A 20,543-nucleotide genomic window follows, 5' to 3' on the forward strand; every position below is an offset into this window, starting at 1 on the left:
TCCAAGGGTACTAAATAAATATGGGGGGAATTAACAGCTAAAGCCAAATGTTGTGTTTAGAAAATGGAAAAATGGATAGACATTGTTAAGTTACTTCTCATTTACAATTAATATTCAAGAGATTCCTAGTCCAAACCACGATGTCCTGAGGGGTTCACAAAGCTAACAGGCATGAGGTTTGATACATGAGAGTAATAATTTATGTCAAATTTCTAAAGCTATCTTCGCAAAAAAAAAAAAATCTTACCATAAGTGATAGCCAGATATGGACTTTTAGTCAATATAGATACATAATGTAAATCAAATATTATTAACACTGAAGCACTTTCTCAACTTACTCAATATAAACCTAAGTTGAGAAAAATTTCCCCCATTCCCTAAGACACAGGATAATAAATGTCTGTTAATACATAATTTTAAAGGTCAAGAAAGATCTAAATCAGAGTTGAAATATGGCCCTCCCTTCAAATTTCAGGCTAATGAACAGAAATGAGGTCCCTAAGTTCAAGAGGCAATAACTAAATTCCCACATTTCATAAAAAAAGCGGAAAGAAAAATATAAAAACAGTTCCATTCATTGGCCCATATTTTCTTACCTGCATGAATTTGGATTCTGATCCAGTATAAACAACAATGCCCACTATCCACTGAGTATTTCTAAGTTCTGTACCTCTTAGCAAGACCTGGTGAGGTCCAAGGGGAACAGGGCTAAAAAATAAGAAAGAGCATTTATAAACTACCCAAAGAGTTTTCTCTTAAAATGCATAGGTTTTATTTTTTAGAAAATATTTTTATTGATAAAAGTTAACATACAAACATTCCATACATGGTGTACAATCAGCAGCTCACGATATCATCACAGAATTGTGTATTCATCACAATGATATGTATATCCTTTGGTCAATTTTGATTTTGGGGGCAAAAAGCAATAAAACAAATGTTTCTCCCTAAAAAATATTTTTCCTAAAATGTTTTAGAAAACAGTTTGCTTTATCATTCATTTCTCATCATTCCAAAGATATGTTCATTTTAAATGTTAGGGCGAGAAACATCTCTTATATCAAGGGTTATTGTGAAATATTTCATCCAAACTAGACACTTTTGAGAGCAAAATGTGGCACTTAAGACTAAAAGCTTAAAATGGAACTGGTTATAGACTAACTTTGATGAACAGTTACTCTGCTGCTCTACTCTAAAATAAAAGATGAATTCTGAGACAATCATTAAAGCCTCATCCACTTTGGAAATACTGTTCATTTTATGAATATATAGCATTTAATTTGTCAGGAGGGTGAGGTGGAAAAATAAATATCCACGTGCCCATTTGGTAATCTATAGAAGGGATTGCATGTGGCAATTCAACGCGCAGAGAGCATGTTTTCTGCCATATTTACATAGCCTCTTCCCTTCCAGCACTGGGCTACTCAACATATAAATGTACTCCCATGAAAGTCCTAAGTGGAAAATAGGCATAAGAGGAGCAGAGGTAAGGAAAAACACTCCATCATAATCAAAATGCATCCTTAGTTTTCTTTCTTCTTTGGTCACTTTCAAAACCTTGTTTTCCCCACTGATTTGCCCCAAAGGATGTGTTAAATATTAATACTCAAAAGAAACTTGGAAGGCCTGCAACGATGTGAATGAACACGTGGGGCATTTGGTGAAACAAAATAAGCCAGAATCAAAAGAACAGCAATGGTCTGGTCACCTATAGAAAATGCTTATAAGAAAACAGGGGCCTAGATTGTCAGCTTTTAGAGCAGACACATTAAGTCTGGAGTGGTGATTATTATTTCTGGATTTTGAGAGGCTGTTTATATATATATATATATATATATAATCAGATATTTAGAGATAAGATCAAAGCTGAACAGGTTGGGGTTAAAATAATTCAGAACATAGTAAGGAAGACAGTGTCTATATTTTAGAACCACACATACTTTTTGAGACCAATGGAAGAAAGGTTTATTTGGTCCGGAACTGAAATTTTCTGTAGTGCATAATCTAATTCAACCTGTCTGTATAGCTCATTTGAACAACTGCAACTCAGGGAGCCCAGAATAAGAAAGAGGTCCTTTAATCCTGTATAGATTAATGCCTGTATACATACTAGAGTATAGTAAGCAGGTAGTCAAAAAGTATTGGCAAAGTTGGATGGGACAAAAATATATAGAGCTATTAAACCTTATGATCAGGGAATCCCCCGATTCTGTGTCAAAATTTAGGGACACCAAATCAATAGGCCATGCCCTCGATCATGAGGCTTACTCTTCTGAAGCTTATGTAGGAGAACCTCTGTTGTTGCTCAGATGTGGCCTCAGTCTCTCTAAGCCCAACTCTGTAAGTGAAATCATTACCCTCCCTCCTACATGGGACATGACATCCAGGGGTGAAAGTCTCCCTAGCAATGTGGGAGAGGACTCCCAGGGATGAATCCAGACCTGGCACCGTGGGATCAACAATTCCATCCTGAACAAAAGGGGGAAAAGAAGTGTAATTAATAAAGTATCAGTGGCAGAGAGAGTTCAAATAGAGTTGAGAGGCTACTCTGGAGGTTGCTCTTGCGCAAGCTTCAGGTAGACCTTGCTACCTATCATAACCTGCCAACCCCCAACCAGGACCATTCCAGCCAATCCTAAAGAACACCTAGGGCAATATATAAGATTCCACAAGGGTTCCAGGCAATACAGTAACTTTCCATAAACCTACAACCTCCAGATGGGTCCCTGGTCCACTTAAGTCCTGACACCTAGCCCAGCCTCTCCAGAACATCAGACAGTTTCATCTCCCTACCCCATATTAGTGATAGACCCATCTGCTCTAGTTTGCTAGCTGCTGGAATGCAAATATACCAGAAATGGAATGGCTTTTAAAAAGGGGGATTTAATAAGTTGCAAGTTTACAGTTTTAAGGCCGTAGTAGTGTCCAAATTACAACAAGTCTATAGAAATGTCCAATCAAAGGTATCCAGGGAAATATACCTTGCTTCAAGAAGGCCATGAAGTTCAGGGTCTCTCTCTCATCAGAGAAGGCACATGGTGAACACAGTTATGATTCCTCTCTCGACTTGAAGGGCACATGGCAAGCAAGGCATCATCTGCTAGCTTTCTCTTTTGGCTTCCTGTTTCATGAAGCTCCCCAGGAGGCATTTTCCTTCTTCATCTTCAAAGGGCGCTGGCTTATGGGCTCTCGTGGCTATGTCATTCTTCTCTGGCTCTCTCTGAATTGCTCTCATGCTCTAAAATGTTCCCTCTTTTATAGGACTCCAGAAACTTCTCAAGACCCACCCAAATGAGTGGAGACATGTTGTCACCTAATCCAGTTTAACAACCACTCTTGATTAAATCACATCTCCTGGGAGATGATCTAATTAAAACATACAGTATTGAACAGGGATTATTCTACCTTTATGAAATGGGATTTTGATTAAAACATGGCTTTTCACTTTCTCCTCCTACTCCAGCGGCTCTCCAACCACCACCGTGCCCTCTTCCGCCTTCACCGGCTCCTCCGCCACCGTCCTCGACAGCCTTGCCATCCTCACCTTTCCTCCTCCAGAACAGCTACTAGGGGAGTAGAAACGATACAGAACAGCTCCCAGAGCCACGACAGAGATCAAAAAGACAGCGTACCCCATCCTGGAACGGCTGACTGTCTGGGAGAACCAGCTCTGGTGAGATCACCGAGGGGCGCGGGCTTTCCTGGACAGGGCGGTAAGTGGCCAGAGTCCCTCCCTTCCTCCTTCCCGGGCCAGCTGGCAGAATTGGGCAGGCGGTCCCCTCAAGCCACGGCGGCTGGTGCCCCCACCACGCAAGGCCCCCCAGACCTACTGAGAGAATTGGATCGGAAATCCCCAGACCGCAGAGAATGGTGACCGGGGGGGTCCCTTCCAAACACATGACTCCTCAGTCCGGCTGGGAACGGTGCACTCTCCCGGGCTGCGGTGGCTGGGGCCCTCCCGCCACGCTTGGCGCCCCGGGCCGACTAGGAAATTCGGACGGGTGCTCTCCCGGGCTGCGGCGGCTGGCAACCCTCCCTGCGTCCGGACCCCCGGGCCAGCTGGCACTCTTCCAAGCCGCTTCGGCTGGGGAACCTCTCACACGGCGAGAGTTTTCCAAAGTTAAAGGACCCACAGCACATTTTACTGGTGGGACCACAGACAAACGTGTGCCACGAGAGCCACCTACTAGGCAGGATAAGAAAAACAGAACCCAGAGATTTTCAACCTGTTGGGTCCAACACCCAGGGAAATCTGACTAAACGCCCAGACGCCAGCAGAAGATAACGGATCATGCTCAAAAATTGAAAATATGGCCCAGTCAAAAGAACAAAAGAAGAGTTCAAATGAGATATAGGAGCTGAGACAACTAATGCTGAATATATGAACAGAAATGGAAAACCTCTTCAAAAACGAAATCGATAAATTGAGGGAGGACATGAAGAAGACATGGGCTGAACAAAAAGAAGAAATAGAAAAACTGAAAAAACAAATCACAGAGCTTATGGAAGTGAAGGATAAAGTAGAAAAGATGGAAAAAACAATGGATACCTACAATGATATGTTTAAAGAGACAGAAGATAGAATTAGTGATTTGGAGGATGGAACATCTGAATTCCAAAAAGAAACAGAAACTATCGGGAAAAGAATGGAAAAATTTGAACAGGGTATCAGGGAACTCAAGGACAATATGAACCGCACAAATATACATGTTGTGGGTGTCCCAGAAGGAGAAGAGAAGGGAAAAGGAGGAGAAAAACTAATGGAAGAAATTATCACTGAAAATTTCCCAACTCTTATGAAAGACCTAAAATTACAGATCCAAGAAGTGCAGCGCACCCCAAAGAGATTAGACCCAAATATGCGTTCTCCAAGACACTTACTAGTTAGAATGTCAGAGGTCAAAGAGAAAGAGACGATCTTGAAAGCAGCAAGAGAAAAACAATCCATCACATACAAGGGAAACCCAATAAGACTATGTGTAGATTTCTCAGCAAAAACCATGGAAGCTAGAAGACAGTGGGATGATATATTTAAATTACTAAAAGAGAAAAACTGCCAACCAAGACTCCTATATCCAGCAAAATTGTCCTTCAAAAATGAGGGAGAAATTAAAACATTCTCAGACAAAAAGTCACTGAGAGAATTTGTGACCAAGAGACCAGCTCTACAAGAAATACTAAAGGGAGCACTAGAGTCAGATACGAAAAGACAGAAGAGAGAGGTATGGAGAAGAGTGTAGAAAGAAGGAAAGTCAGATATGATATATATAATACAAAAGGCAAAATGGTAGAGGAAAACATTATCCAAACAGTAATAACACTAAATGTCAATGGACTGAATTCCCCAATCAAAAGACATAGATTGGCAGAATGGAATAAAAAACAGGATCCTTCTATATGCTGTGTACAGGAAACACATCTTAGACCCAAAGATAAACATAGGTTGAAAGTGAAAGGTTGGGAAAAGATATTTCATGCAAATAACAACCAGAAAAGAGCAGGAGTGGCTATACTAATATTCAACAAATGAGACTTCAAATGTAAAACAGTTAAAAGAGACAAAGAAGGACACTATATACTAATAAAAGGAACAATTAAACAAGAAGACATAACAATCATAAATATTTACGCACTGAACCAGAATGCCCTAAAATACGTGAGGAATACACTGCAAACACTGAAAAGGGAAATAGACTCATATACCATAATAGTTGGAGACTTCAATTCACCACTCTCATCAATGGACAGAACATCTAGACAGAGGACCAATAAAGAAATAGAGAATCTGAATATTACTATAAATGAGCTAGACTTAACAGACATTTATAGGACATTACATCCCACAACAGCAGGATACACCTTTTTCTCAAGTGCTCATGGATCATTCTCAAAGATAGACCATATGCTGGGTCACAAAGCAAGTCTTAACAAATTTAAAAAGATTGAAATCATACACAACACTTTCTCGGGTCATAAAGGAATGAAGTTGGAAATCAATAATAGGCGGAGTGCCAGAAAATTCACAAATACGTGGAGGCTCAACAACACACTCTTAAACAACAAGTGGGTCAAAGAAGAAATTGCAAGAGAAATTAGTAAATACGTCGAGGTGAATGAAAATGAAAACACAACATATCAAAACTTATGTGACACAGAAAAGGCAGTGCTAAGAGGGAAATTTATTGTCCTAAATGCCTATATCAGAAAATAAGAAAAGGCAAAAATGCAGGAATTAACTGTCCACTTGGAAGAACTGGAGAAAGAACAGCAAACTAATCCCAAAGCAAGCAAAAGGAAAGAAATAACAAAGATTAGAGCAGAAATAAATGAAATTGAAAACATGAAAACAATAGAGAAAATCAATAAGACCAGAAGTTGGTTCTATGAGAAAATCAATAAGATTCATGGACCCTTAGCAAGATTGACAAAAAGAAGAAGAGAGAGGATGCAAATAAATAAGATCAGAAATGGAAGAGGAGACATAACTACTGATCTCACAGAAATAAAGGAGGTAATAACAGGATACTATGAACAACTTTACGCTAATAAATACAACAATTTGGAGGAAATGGACGGGTTCCTGGAAAGACATGAACAACCAACTTTGACTCAAGAAGACATAGATGACCTCAACAAACCAATCACAAGTAAAGAAATTGAATCAGTCATTCAAAAGCTTCCTAAAAAGAAAAGTCCAGGACCTGATGGCTTCACATGTGAATTCTATCAAACATTCCAGAAAGAATTAGTACCAACTCTCCTCAAACTCTTCAAAAAAATCAAAGTGGAGGGAAAGCTACCTAATTCATTCTATGAAGCCAACATCACCCTCATATCAAAACCAGGCAAAGATATTACAAAAAAAGAAAACTACAGGTCAATCTCTCTAATGAATATAGATGCAAAAATCCTCAATAAAATTCTAGCAAATTGTATCCAACAACACATTAAAAGAATTATACATCATGACCAAGTAGGATTCATCCCAGGTATGCAAGGATGGTTCAACATAAGAAAATCAATTAATGTAATACACCATATCAACAAATCAAAGCAGAAAAATCACATGATCATCTCAATTGATGCAGAGAAGGCATTTGACAAGATTCAACATCCTTTCCTGTTGAAAACACTTCAAAAGATAGGAATACAAGGGAACTTCCTTAAAATGATAGAGGGAATATATGAAAAACCCACAGCGAATATCATCCTCAATGGGGAAAAATTGAAAACGTTCCCCCTAAGATCAGGAACAAGACAAGGATGTCCACTATCACCACTATTATTCAACATTGTGTTGGGGGTTCTAGCCAGAGCAATTAGACAAGAAAAAGAAATACAAGGCATCAAAATTGGAAAGGAAGAAGTAAAACTATCACTGTTTGCAGACGATATCATACTATACATCAAAAACCCGGAAAAATCCACACCAAAACTACTAGAGCTAATAAATGAGTACAGCAAAGTAGCAGGTTACAAGATCAACATTCAAAAATCTGTAGCATTTCTATACACTAGCAATGAACAAGCTGAGGGGGAAATCAAGAAACGAATGCCATTTACAATTGCAACTAAAAGAATAAAATACCTAGGAATAAATTTAACTAAAGAGACAAAAAAACCTATATAAAGAAAAGTACAAAAAACTGTTAAAAGAAATCACAGAAGACGAAATAGATGGAAGGGCATACCATGTTCATGGATTGGAAGACTAAATATAGTTAAGATGTCAATCCTACCTAAATTGATTTACAGATTCAATGCAATACCAATCAAAATCCCAACAACTTATTTTTCAGAAATAGAAAAACCAATAAGCAAATTTATCTGGAAGGGCAGGGTGCCCCGAATTGCTAAAAACATCTTGAGGAAAAAAAACGAAGCTGGAGGTCTCGTGCTGCCTGACTTTAAGGCATATTATAAAGCCACAGTGGTCCAAACAGCATGGTATTAGCATAAAGATAGATATATCGATCAATGGAATCGAATAGAGTGCTCAGATATAGACCCTCTCATCTATGGACATTTGATCTTTGATAAGGCAGTCAAGCCAACTCACCTGGGACAGAACAGTCTCTTCAATAAATGGTGCCTAGAGAACTGGATATCCATATGCAAAAGAATGAAAGAAGACCCATATCTCACACCCTATACAAAAGTTAACTTAAAATGGATCAAAGATCTAAACATTAGGTCTAAGACCATAAAACAGTTAGAGGAAAATGTTGGGAAATAATCTTATGAAACTTACAATTGGAGGCGGTTTTATGGACCTTAAACCTAAAGCAAGAGCACTGAAGAAGGAAATAAATAAATGGGAGCTCCTCAAAATTAAACACTTTTGTGCATCAAAGAACTTCATCAAGAAAGTAGAAAGACAGCCTACACAATGGGAGACAATATTTGAAAATGACATATCAGATAAAGCTCTAGTATCCAGAATTTATAATGAGATTGTTCAACTCAACAACAAAAAGACAGCCAACCCAATTACAAAATGGGAAAAAGACTTGAACAGACACCTCTCAGAAGAGGAAATACAAATGGCCAAAAGGCACATGAAGAGATACTCAATGTCCCTGGCCATTAGAGAAATGCAAATCAAAACCACAATGAGATATCATCTCATACCCACCAGAATGGCCATTATCAACAAAACAGAAAATGACAAGTGCTGGAGAGGATGCGGAGAAAGAGGCACACTTATCCACTGTTGGTGGGAATGTCAAATGGTGCAACCACTGTGGAAGGCAGTTTGGCAGTTCCTCAAAAAGCTGAATATAGAATTGCCATACGACCCAGCAATACCGTTGCTGGGAATCTACTCAAAGGACTTAAGGGCAAAGACACAAACGGACATTTGCACACCAATGTTTATAGCAGCATTATTTACAATTGCAAAGAGATGGAAACAGCCAAAATGTCCATCAACAGACGAGTGGCTAAACAAACTGTGGTATATACATACAATGGAATATTATGCAGCTTTAAGACAGAATAAACTTATGAAGCATGTAATAACATGGATGGACCTAGAGAACATTATGCTGAGTGAGTCTAGCCAAAAACTAAAGGACAAATACTGTATGGTCCCACTGATGTGAACCGACATTCGCGAATAAACTTGGAATATGTCATTGGTAACAGAGACCAGCAGGAGTTAGAAACAGGGTAAGATAATGGGTAATTGGAGCTGAAGGGATACAGACTGTGCAACAGGACTAGATACAAAAACTCAAAAATGAACAGCACAATAATACCTAATTGTAAAGTAATCATGTTAAAAAACTGAATGAAGCTGCATCTGAGCTATAGGTTTTTGTTTTTTGTTTTTTGTTTTTTTGTTTGTTTGTTTTGTTTTTGTCTGTCTGGTTGTTTGTTTGTCTTTTTTTTTACTATTATTATTACTTTTATTTTTTTTCTCTATATTAACATTCTATGTCTTTTTCTGTTGTGTTGCTAGTTCTTCTAAACCGATGCAAATGTACTAAGAAACGATGATCATGCATCTATGTGATGATGTTAAGAATTACTGATTGAATATGTAGAATGGTATGATATCTAAATGTTGGGTTAATTTCTTTTTTTCTGTTAATTAATAATAAAATAAGAGTACAATTATAAAAATTTGCTTTTATCGATTGTAACAAATATCCACAGCAACATGAGGTGTTAATAATAGAGTGGCAAATGAGCATCCTGTATTTTATGCATGATTGTTCCATAAACCCACAACTTCTGTAATAAAGAAAAAAATACTTTTTGGTTTGGGGAAAAAAAAAAAACATGGCTTTTCTAGGGTCCATACATTCTTTCAAAGCAGCACACCTTCCAATATCAAAAATTTAGAATCACCATAGCCAAAGCACCCCTAAAGAGAGGTATGGAAAGAACAAAGGTGACAATGGAGTTATACAGAATATTAAGCAGAAGATAGTGTTTAACAAATGAATATTAATGCTGCATCATTAAATTCATCTCTCTTTTAGTCTCCAGTATTTTAGAGCAACTAGATGTAAAAACCTAAAATTGTGAAACTGTAACCATATCAAACTCTGAAATATGATCTACAACTAATTGTGGTGCTGTGCTTTGAAATTTATTGCTTTTTTGTATATATATGTTGTTTTTCACAAAAAAGAAGGGGAAAAAGTCGAATGTGATGATTAAAAAAGTATTTAAGCCCTCTAGCTTTCTATATTCTGGAGCAGCTAGAAGGAAAAATATGAGAGGACCGTGTGGTAGCCCGTAACAAACTGTGGGATCTTTCCTGTAACTACTTGTTGAAGAGTGCTTTGAAAACTATTGCTTTTTTATTTCTTTGCTTTGTATATATGTGGTACTATACAATTAAAAAAATTTTTTTTAATAAAGGAACTTGGATCAGGGACTCAAACAGATATTTGCACACCAATGTTGTAGTGGCTTTGTTCACCAATACCAAAAGATGCAAGCAACACAAATGTCCAAAGCAGACAAACAGTTAAACAAAATGTGTGATATGCATATGATAGGCTGTTAAGCAGTGGTGAAAAGGAACTTTAAGCAGTTGTAAAAGGAACAAAGTTCTGCAACATGGAGGAAACCTGAAGACATTATGTTGAGTGATATAAGTCAGAAACAAAAGGTTAAGTATTGCATGATTTCACTGATATGAAGTAATTAGAACAATCTAATTCACAGAGACAGAAGCTAGAATACAGGTTACCAAGGGGCTGGGGAAGGGTAGGAAATGGGAAGTTAATGTTTAATTGGTACAGAATTTCTGTTTGGAGTGATGGAAAGTTTTGGTAATGGATGATGGTGATGATAGCACAATATTGTGCATGTAATTTACAGCACTGAATTATATATCTGAATATGATTAAAAGGAGCAGAAATTTTAGATTGTATATGTTCCTAAAATGATATTTTTTTTAAAAAAAAGGAACTTGGACTTTGTATTAGCTAGGGTTTTCTAGAGGAACAGAATCAGCAGGAGCTGCCTGTATATATCAAATTTACAAAAATCTCTCACACAACTGTGGAAATGCAAAAGTCCAAGATTCGTAGGGTAGGCTGTGAGCTGGAAACTTCAATGAAGGTCCTCAAAGAACTCTCAGGAGAGACTGGTTGGCTGAAGCAGGAGGAAAAATGATTGTCTCTTCTTAGTCCTCCTTCAAAGCCTTCCGATGATTAGATTAAGTGTCACTCATTGAAGAAGCAACTGAAATCAGCTGTGGATGCAGCCAACGTGGTCATGATTTAAGTCCATGAAATGTCCTCACAGCAACAGAGAGGCCAGCACTTGCCCAACCAGACAACCAGGCACCACCACCTGGCCAAGTTGACACATGAACCTGAAATCACAGACCTGAACTCTCTACCTCTAGCATTTGCAGGTATACCAATTAAGACAATGTCTTTCACTTTCCACTTATATTTGACTTCTTTTTTAAAAAATTGCATTGATGCTTCAGTATACTTGTTTTCTCAAAGTCAAGTAAAACATGAACAATCACAATGTTGTAAAATCTGATTAACTGAAAGAACAAAAATGATCACACTCTATGTTCTTTGAAAGAAAAAAAAATGTTTGAGAAGAGAAAGGTGATACCTGTGACCATTTAGATACAAGGTTCCAATGAAGTTATCAAAATGATGATTAGGTCCTTCACATTCTATTCTTCCAGACAGGCTTAACAATGGTTTTTCTGCATATATTTCTGCTGTTTCTGCCAAGGACTACAAAAAAGAAATAAATAAAAGGAAAATAAAAGTTTAATGTACTGCAGCAGAGTTCAATATCTCTTGGTAGTCAATAAACAAAGATGAAAGTCAGTGTCTACAAATGTTATGCATTTATTTGATAATAAAACAATTCATAAAGAACTTCAATATAAACTTTATCAGAAGACTTTGCTGTACCAATATTTTTCAAAATAATTTTATTATGGTTGAAAGAAATAGGAAAGATAATTTTCACTACCTCTGCTGAAAATATTATTTTTGAAAGGTATAATTACTATAACCAAACATCACATAATATTTTATTCATTTGCCTATATACCTGAATTAGATACTGCTAAAGTATTCATAAAGTTACTTAATAGAGCTTAAAGCCCACCACTTAAGAAAAAAATCAAGAAATATGTAAATTTTAAAATCTAAAGTTGGATATCTGCTTCATGATGTCAAGAGGCACCCATGTACTTGCCTTTGAAACCTCAAAAAATTGCATTAGTAGGTCAGGAATTTTTTCAAACAATAGAAAACTAAGAATATGAATAGTGGACCATTAGTTTTTAGATATTTCAAAAAAAAAATAGATCAGTTTAACAAGCAATCCAGAGCAAAATAAAATAAAAGCAAAGAAATATTAAGTTCTGAGTGCGAAAATAAAATGAAGAGAAAGTGTTCTGTGTGTAATCATCAAATTTAAAGAGCATATGGAAGCAGCCAAGCCTGTTAGTCTTTCCCATTTCCCTTAAATAAAACAGCTGGGAGTAGCAGATTTATCTGAAGTATAGGGCACCAAAAAGTACTTCAAATGGTTATAAATGACCATCCCTGGCACTGAGACCAGAGTAAAAACTTTAAAACAAACTATGGAGAAGTTAAATTAAAATAAAAGTGGCTGACAGAGACTAGAGATTTCATAGAAAATCTGACAACCTGCTGGGTTTCACCCTCAAGTAAATTTCATACTGGCAACTCTCTCCTCCTGAGACATGAGCCTCTCTGGTCTGGAAAAATCAGAGTGGGGTTGATCATATCTGAGGAAACCATCCTAAAATATTCGGGACTCAAGCTCAGGTCTGTCTGATTCCAAAACACTCGCTATTAACCTGTGTACATGACAACAGCTCTTATTCATCTTCTTTCTAAACAGCTTTATTTAAATAAAATTCACCCGTTTATAGTGTAAAAAAAAAAACTAAAATAAAAAGGGCTCCATATAGATAGGGCAAGAAACAGAAAAACAAGAACCAAAAAATTCTGATCAGCTAAATAGAACTTATGCTAGCAGTCTAAGATACGTTTACTGGAAAGCCAAAGAACAGATAAAGAACAAAGACAACTAACAAAAAAATCCTAGGTAAAAGAGAAAACACCTCCAGTAAAAAATAATGAAGGAAATCAAAACCCTAGATGCCAGCAAAAAATAATGAGCCATGCTAGGAAAATTGAAGATATGGCCCAGTCAAAGGAACAAACCAACATTTCAAATGAGATACAGGAACTGAAACAACTAATTCAAGATATTTGAACAGACATGCAAAATTTCATCAAAAATCAAATCAACAAGTTGAGGGAGGATATAAAGAAGACATTGACTCCTGAGGGAGGGGAGATAGACTATGGAACTATTAAACCTTACTATCAGGAAATCCTCTGATACTGTGTCAAAATTTAGGGATATCCAAATCAATAGGCCATGCCCTCGATTATGAGACTTACTCTTGTGAAGCTTACGTAGGTAGCGGAGAAGCTAAGACTACCTATAGGCATGCCTAAGAGTTACTTCTGGAGGACCTCTTTTGTTGCTCAGATGTGGCCTTAGTCTCTCTAAGCCCAACTCAGCAAATGAAATCTTTGCCCGCCCTCCTTCATGGGACATGACATCCAGGGGTGAAAGTCTCCCTGGTGATGTTGGAGAGGACTCCCAGGGATGAATTCAGACCTGGCACCATGGGATCAACAATTACATCTTAACTAAAAGGGGAAAAGAAGTATATTTAGTAAAGTATCAATGGCAGAGAGTCAAGAGGCTACTCTGGAGGCTGTTCTTACGCAAGTTTCAGGTAGACCTTGCTACCTATTATAATTTGCCAACCCCCAACCAGGACCATTCCAGCCAATCCTAAAGAACACCTAAGGCAATATATAAGATTCCACAAGGGTTCCAGGCACTAGAGCAACTTGCCAGAGATCTACAACCTCCAGATTGGTTCCTGGTCTACTTATGTCCTGACACCTAGCCCAGCCTCTCCAGAACATCAGATAGTTCCATCTCCCTACCCCATATTAGTAACAGACCCTTCCAATATAAAAAATTTAGAATTGCCATAGCCCAAACAACCCCAAAGAGAGGTGTGGAAAGATCAAAGGTTATGGTGGAATTACACGTAGAAGGTAGGACTTAACAAATGAATATGAATGCTGAATCATAAATTCATATTGCTTTTAGTCTCCACTGATTTAGAGCAGCTAGAAGTAAAAACCTAAAATTGTGAAATTGTAACCCATGTCAAACTCTGAAATATGTTTTACAACTAATTGTGATGCTGTACTTTGAAATTTATATCTTTTTTTGCATATATGTTATTTTTCACAAAAAAGAAGGAAAAAAAGTCAATTGTGATGATAAAAAGGTATTTAAGCTCTCTAGCCTCCTATATTCTGAAGCAGCTAGAAGGAAAAATATAAGAGGATTGTATGGTATGCCACAACAAACTCTGGGATCTATTCTGTAACCACTTTTTGAAGAGTGCTTTGAAAACTATTGCCTTTTTATTTCTTTGCTTTGCATACATGTTATACTATACAATAAAAAAGTTAAAAAAAAGACATTGGGAGAACATAAAAAACTCAAAAGTTTGAAAAAACAAATTGCAGAACTTATGGTAATGAAAGGTATGATAAAAGAGATAGGAAAAACAATGGAGACCTACAATAGGCTTGAAGAGACATAACTCTGTAAATTCTGAATATAATTCAAGATTGGCTTGTTGTAGTCATTAATAAACTAAATTCACACAGGCCTTGAGGTCTTGCTGAATAATTAGGCTTACAAAAGAGAGATTAGAAATGTGATCATTCTTTAGCTAATTGTTATTTATTCATAGCTAGCATTATTTTCTCAGACACTGGTAAATGTAAAAAATTGAGTCTTTGAAGAATAATTTTTTATAACACCAACATTATTCAGTAATGGACTTTAAGAATGATGAAAGGCATTACACAAATTTTAGAAATCTCATTAGGCTCTAGATAAGATCCATAAACATGAGATTAAGTATGCATGCATTTTTCCCTAATATAATATTAAAAGAATTTATTTGCTACTGTACTTTTTATTTAAATGCTTACAAGAAACAGAGCTTCTGCTGACTAGATTCAAATATGCTTCTTTATATGATTTAAAATTTGCTGTGTGAAATAAACATTTAAAAGGTTTTCTTTTTAAGACTTAAATGTACTTTCAATAAAAAAAGAAGGGGAGATTAAAATATTTTCAGACAAATAGTCACTGAGAAAATTTGTAACTAAAATACTTATTCCACAGGAAATACTAAAAGGAGCACAACAGGCAAATAGAAAAATACAGGAGAGAAAGGTCTAGAGAAGAGTGAAGAAATGAAGACTATCAGTAAAGCTAAAAAGAGAAAAGATAATTAGATGTGACATGCAAAATCCAAAAGAGAAAATGGTAGAAGAAATTACTGCCTTTGCAGTAATAACATTAAATGTTAAAGGATTAAACTCCCCAATCAAAAGATATAGCAAAATGGATATTAAAAACAGGATCTATCTATATGCTGTCTACAGAAGGCTCACTTTATACCCAAGGACAAAAAAAGGTTAAAAATGAAAGGTGGGAAAAGATATTTCATGCAACTAACAACCAGAATAGAGTAGGGGTACCTATATTAATAGTCAACAAAATTAAACTTCAAATGTAAAACAATTAAAAGAGACAGAGAAGGACACTATGTATTAATAAAAGGAACAATTCAACAAGAAGACATAAAAATCATAAGTATTTATGCACAAAGCCAGAGTGCTCCAAAATATTTGAACAATTAACACTGAAGGGAGAAGTAGATACCTCTACCGTAATAGTTGTAGACTTCAATTCCCTGCTATTATTAATGGATAGAATATCTAGACAGAGGATCAATAAAGGAAACAGAGATTTTGAAAATTATGTTAAATGAACTAAACTTAACAGACATTTACAGAACATTACACCGCACAACAGCAGGATACACATTTTTCTCAGGTGCTCAGAGATCATTCTCAAGGACAGACCACATGCTAGGCCACAAAGTAAGTCTCAATAAATTTTAAAAGATTGAAATTATACAAAACACTTTCTTGGACCATAATGGAATAAATTTGGACATCAATGACAGACAAAGGGACAGAAAATTTACAAATAAATGGATGCTAAACAACACACTCTTAAACAACCAGTGGGTCAAGGAAGAAATTACAAGAGAAATCAGTAACTATCTCAAGGCAAATGAAAATGAAAACACGACATGTCAAAATTTATGTGATGCAGCAAATGCAGTGCTGTGAGGGAAAATTATTGCCATAAATGCTGTTCCAGTTTGCTAGCTGCTGGAATGCAACACACCAGAGACAGATAAGCTTTTAATAAAAGGGGATTTATTTTGTTAGTTCTTCAGAGGAAAAGGCAGCTAACTTTCAACTGAGGTTCTTTCTTATGTGGCAAGGCACAGGATGGTCTCTGCTGGCCTTCTCTCTAGGTCTCTGAGTTCCAACAACTTTCCCTGGGGTGATTTCTCTCTGCATCTCCAAAGTCCTGGGTTGAGCTGCAAGTGCTGAGATGGGGCATGCTGAGCTGCTTGGACTGTGCTACGTTGCGCTCTCTCATTTAAGCACCAACCAATAAGTCAAACATCATTCATAGCAACAGGCACACCTCCTAGCCGACTGCAGATGTAATCAGCAACAGATGAGGTTCACGTACCATTGGCTCATGTCCACAGCAACAGAACTAGGTGCCTTCACCTGACCAAGTTGACAACTGAATCTAACTACCACAAATGCCTATATTTAAAAAGAAGAAAGAGCAAGAATGAAAGAATTAACTGTTCACCAAGAAGAGCTAGAGAAAGAACAGCAAACTAACCCCAAAGCCAACAAAAGGAAAGAAATAATGAAGATTTTAGAGCAGAAATAAATGAAATTGAGAATATAAAAACAATTGAGAAAGTCAACAAAATCAGAAGTTGGTTCTTTGACAAATTCAATAAAATTGATGGAATCTTAGCAAGGCTGACAAAAAGAGAGCGATGGAGAGAGACATGGGGGGGGGGGAGAGAGAGAGAGAGAGAGAGAGAGAGAATGCAAATAAATAAAATCAGAAATAGAAAAGGAGACATAACCACTGACCCTGCAGAAATAAAGGAAGTAATGAGAGGATACTATGAGCAAATGCATGCCAATAAACTAGACAATATAAATGAAATGGACAAATTCCTAGAAAGACATGAACAACCAACATCTAGCTGAGAAGAAATAGATGACCTCAACAAACTAATCATAAATAAAGTGATTGAATCTGTCATCAAGAAGCTCCCAAAAAAGAAATGTCCAGGACCAGATGGCTTCATATGTGAAGTGTACCAACCCTACTCAAACTGTTCAAATAATTGAAGAGGAAAGAAAGCTACATAACTCATTTTATGAAGCCAACATCACCCTAATAACAAAACCAGACAAAGATACTACAAGAAAAGATAACTACAGACAAATCTCTTTAAAGAATATAGATGCAAAAATCTTCAAGAAAATACTTGCAAATCAAATCCAGCAACATATTAAAAGAATTATACACCATGACCAAGTGGGATTTATTCCAGGTATGCAACGCTGGCTCAACACAAGAAAATAAATTAATGTACATCATATTAATAAGTCAAAGGAGGAAAACCACATGATCATCTCAATTGAAGCAAAAAAGGTATCTGACAAAATTCATCATTCATCACATTTGAAGTGGTGAACACTTCAAAGGATAGGAATAAAGGGAATAAATAAATCCTCAACATGATAAAGGGAATATATGAAATGTCCATAGCTAACATCATCCTCAATGGGGAAAGACTGAAAGCTTTCCCTCTACAATCAGGAACAAGACAAGGATGTACACTGCCACCATTGTTATTCAACATTGTGCTGGAAGTTCTAGCCAGAACAATTAGATAAGAAAAAGAAATAAAAGCATTCAAATTGGAAAGGAAGAAGTAAAACGCTCACTGTTTGCAGATAATGTGATTCTATATGTTGAAAATCTCGAAAAACCTACAGCAAAGCTACTAGAGTTAATAAATGAGTACAGCAGAGTGGCAGGGTAGAAGATCAACACTCAAAAATCAGTAATGTTTCTGTACTCTAGTAATGAGCAATCTGAGGAGAAATCAAGGAAAAATTCTACTTACAATAGCAAACAACAGAATAAAATATTTAGGAATAAATTTAACTAAAGATACAAAAGACCTATACAAAGAAAGCTATAAGAAATTGATAAAAGAAATCATGGAAGACCTAAGGAAATTGAAGGGCATGCCATGTTCATGGATTGGAAGACTAAATATAGTTAAGATGTTATTCTACCTAAATTGATTTATAGATTCAATGCAATACCAATTAAAATCCCAACAATTTACTTTGCAGAAGTAGAAAAACCAATAACCAATTTTTTTGGAAGGACAGGGTTCCCTGAATAGCTAAAAATACCTTGAGAAAGAAAATTGAAATGGGAGATCTTACACTACCTGACTTTAAAGCATATTATGAAGCTACAGTGGTCAAAACAGCATGGTACTGGCATAAGGATAGATATACTCACCAATGGAAATGAAATTGAGGGTTCAGTAATAGACCCTCTCATCTATGGACAATTGATATTTGACAACGTGATCAAGCCAATCCACCTGGGGCAGAGCAGCCTCTTCAATAAATGGTGCTTGGAAACTGGATATCCATATGCAAAAGCATGAAAGAGGATTCATATCTCATACCCTATACAAAAATTAACTCAAAATTGATTGAAGACTTAAACATTAGAGTTAAGAGCATAAGCCTTTTAGAAGAAAATGTAGGAAGATGTCTTATAAATCTAGAGAAGAGGTATTTTCCTAGACCTTACACCCAAAGTATAAGCAATGGAAAAAGAAATATATAAATGGGATCCCCACAAAATTAAACACTTTAGTGCATCAAAGAACTTTGTCCAACAAAAATAAAATGGCAACCAACACAATGGGAGAAAATATTTGGAAACCACATATTAGATAAGGGTTTAATATCCAGAATATATAGAGATTCTACAGCTCAACAACAAAAAAGACAAATAACCCAGTTTAAAAATGGGCAAAAGACATGAATACATACTTTTCAGAAGAGGAAATAAAAATGTCTAAAAGGCACATGAAAGGATGTTCAACTTCACTGGCTATTAGGGAAATGCAAATCAAAACCACAATGAGATATCACCTCACACCCACTAGAACGATCACTATCAAGAAAACAGAAAATGGCAAGTGCTAGAGAGGATGTGGAGAAAAGGTACACTATCCATTGTTGGTGGGAATATAAAATGGTACAACCAGTGTGGAAGGCATCTTGGCGCTTCCTCAGGAAGCCAAACTTCCTCAGAATTGCCTATGATCCAGCAAATCCATCACTAGGTATATATTCAGAGGAACTAAAGGCAAGGACACAAATGGACATTTGCATACTGATGTTTATAGCAACATTATTTACAACTGCCAAGAGATGGAAACAGGCCAAACTCCATCAACAGACAAGTGACTAAATAAGCTGTGGTATATACATACAATGGATTATACAGTTATAAGAGAGAATAAAGTCACAAAGCATGTAACAATGTGGATGAACATTGAGGACATTATACTGAGTGCAATTAAGCAGAAACAAAAGGACAAATACTATATGATCTCACTAATATGAACTGATATTAATGAGAGAACTTTGAGAGTTAGAGAACACAGGTTATCAGGAAATAGAAAGAGAGTAGAAATCGGACATTTGATACTAGAGGAGTACAGAATATTCAATAGGTTTGATTGTATAGATCCAAAAATGAATAGCACATTATCTCATTGCAGCACAATATTGTAACTACACTGAACAAAGCTGAGTGTGAATATAGTTGAAACAGGAAGATCAGGAGAATGTATGATACCAGAATGAAGGATAGAAGATAATGACTTAAGTATAACTTTTCAAAATCTGGAGTGGTTGATGATGGTGATTAAATATACAAATATAAAAGCATTTTTACATGAGGAAGTACAAATTAATGTCAACATTGCAAGGTGTTGAAAATGGGATGATATATAGGAAAAAGTATAATCAATGCAAGCTAAGATCTATAGTCAACAGTAACATTGTAATATGAGTCCATTGAATGTAACAAAGGCATTATGCCAAAACTAACTGTCAACAAGTGGGGGATATGGGGAGGGGTATGGATTCTTTGCAGAAGAAAAAGAAATTTCTTCATATGGATTATGGTGGCTAAGGCATGGCTATTTATTTAGGTTGGATTGTATGATGTGCAAATAAAACTGTTTAAATATAAACAGAGTTAATTGTTCCAACCTGCTAAGCAACTTATTGCCATTTTGTATGTTATTTTTCACAAAAAAAGAAAAATAAATAGATAGAAATTAAAAAGCAAAAAACCCCACAAATATATATATATATTTAATATATATATATATATATATATATTAAATGAATAGAGAGAAATGAGTGCTTGAGAAAATGTGGAGAAAGAG

General features: G+C 36.2%; 1 protein-coding gene across 11 annotated transcripts in view; it reads right to left on the reverse strand.

Moving 5' to 3' along the window:
- Positions 1 to 20,543, reverse strand: part of LOC143681660 (phospholipid-transporting ATPase IB-like) — a 232,010-nt gene that overhangs the window by 150,694 nt on the left and 60,773 nt on the right. For all 11 annotated transcript variants that reach the window (XM_077158874.1, XM_077158873.1, XM_077158882.1 and 8 more), the window contains 2 exons: positions 11,597 to 11,724; positions 597 to 708 (listed from right to left, as the gene is read on the reverse strand). In XM_077158874.1, the coding sequence (XP_077014989.1) occupies positions 597 to 708; positions 11,597 to 11,724 (240 nt within the window). The remainder of the gene's footprint in view (positions 1 to 596; positions 709 to 11,596; positions 11,725 to 20,543) is intronic.

This window comes from Tamandua tetradactyla, chromosome 4, assembly GCF_023851605.1.
Source record: "Tamandua tetradactyla isolate mTamTet1 chromosome 4, mTamTet1.pri, whole genome shotgun sequence".
Classification (NCBI taxonomy): Eukaryota; Metazoa; Chordata; class Mammalia; order Pilosa; family Myrmecophagidae; genus Tamandua; species Tamandua tetradactyla.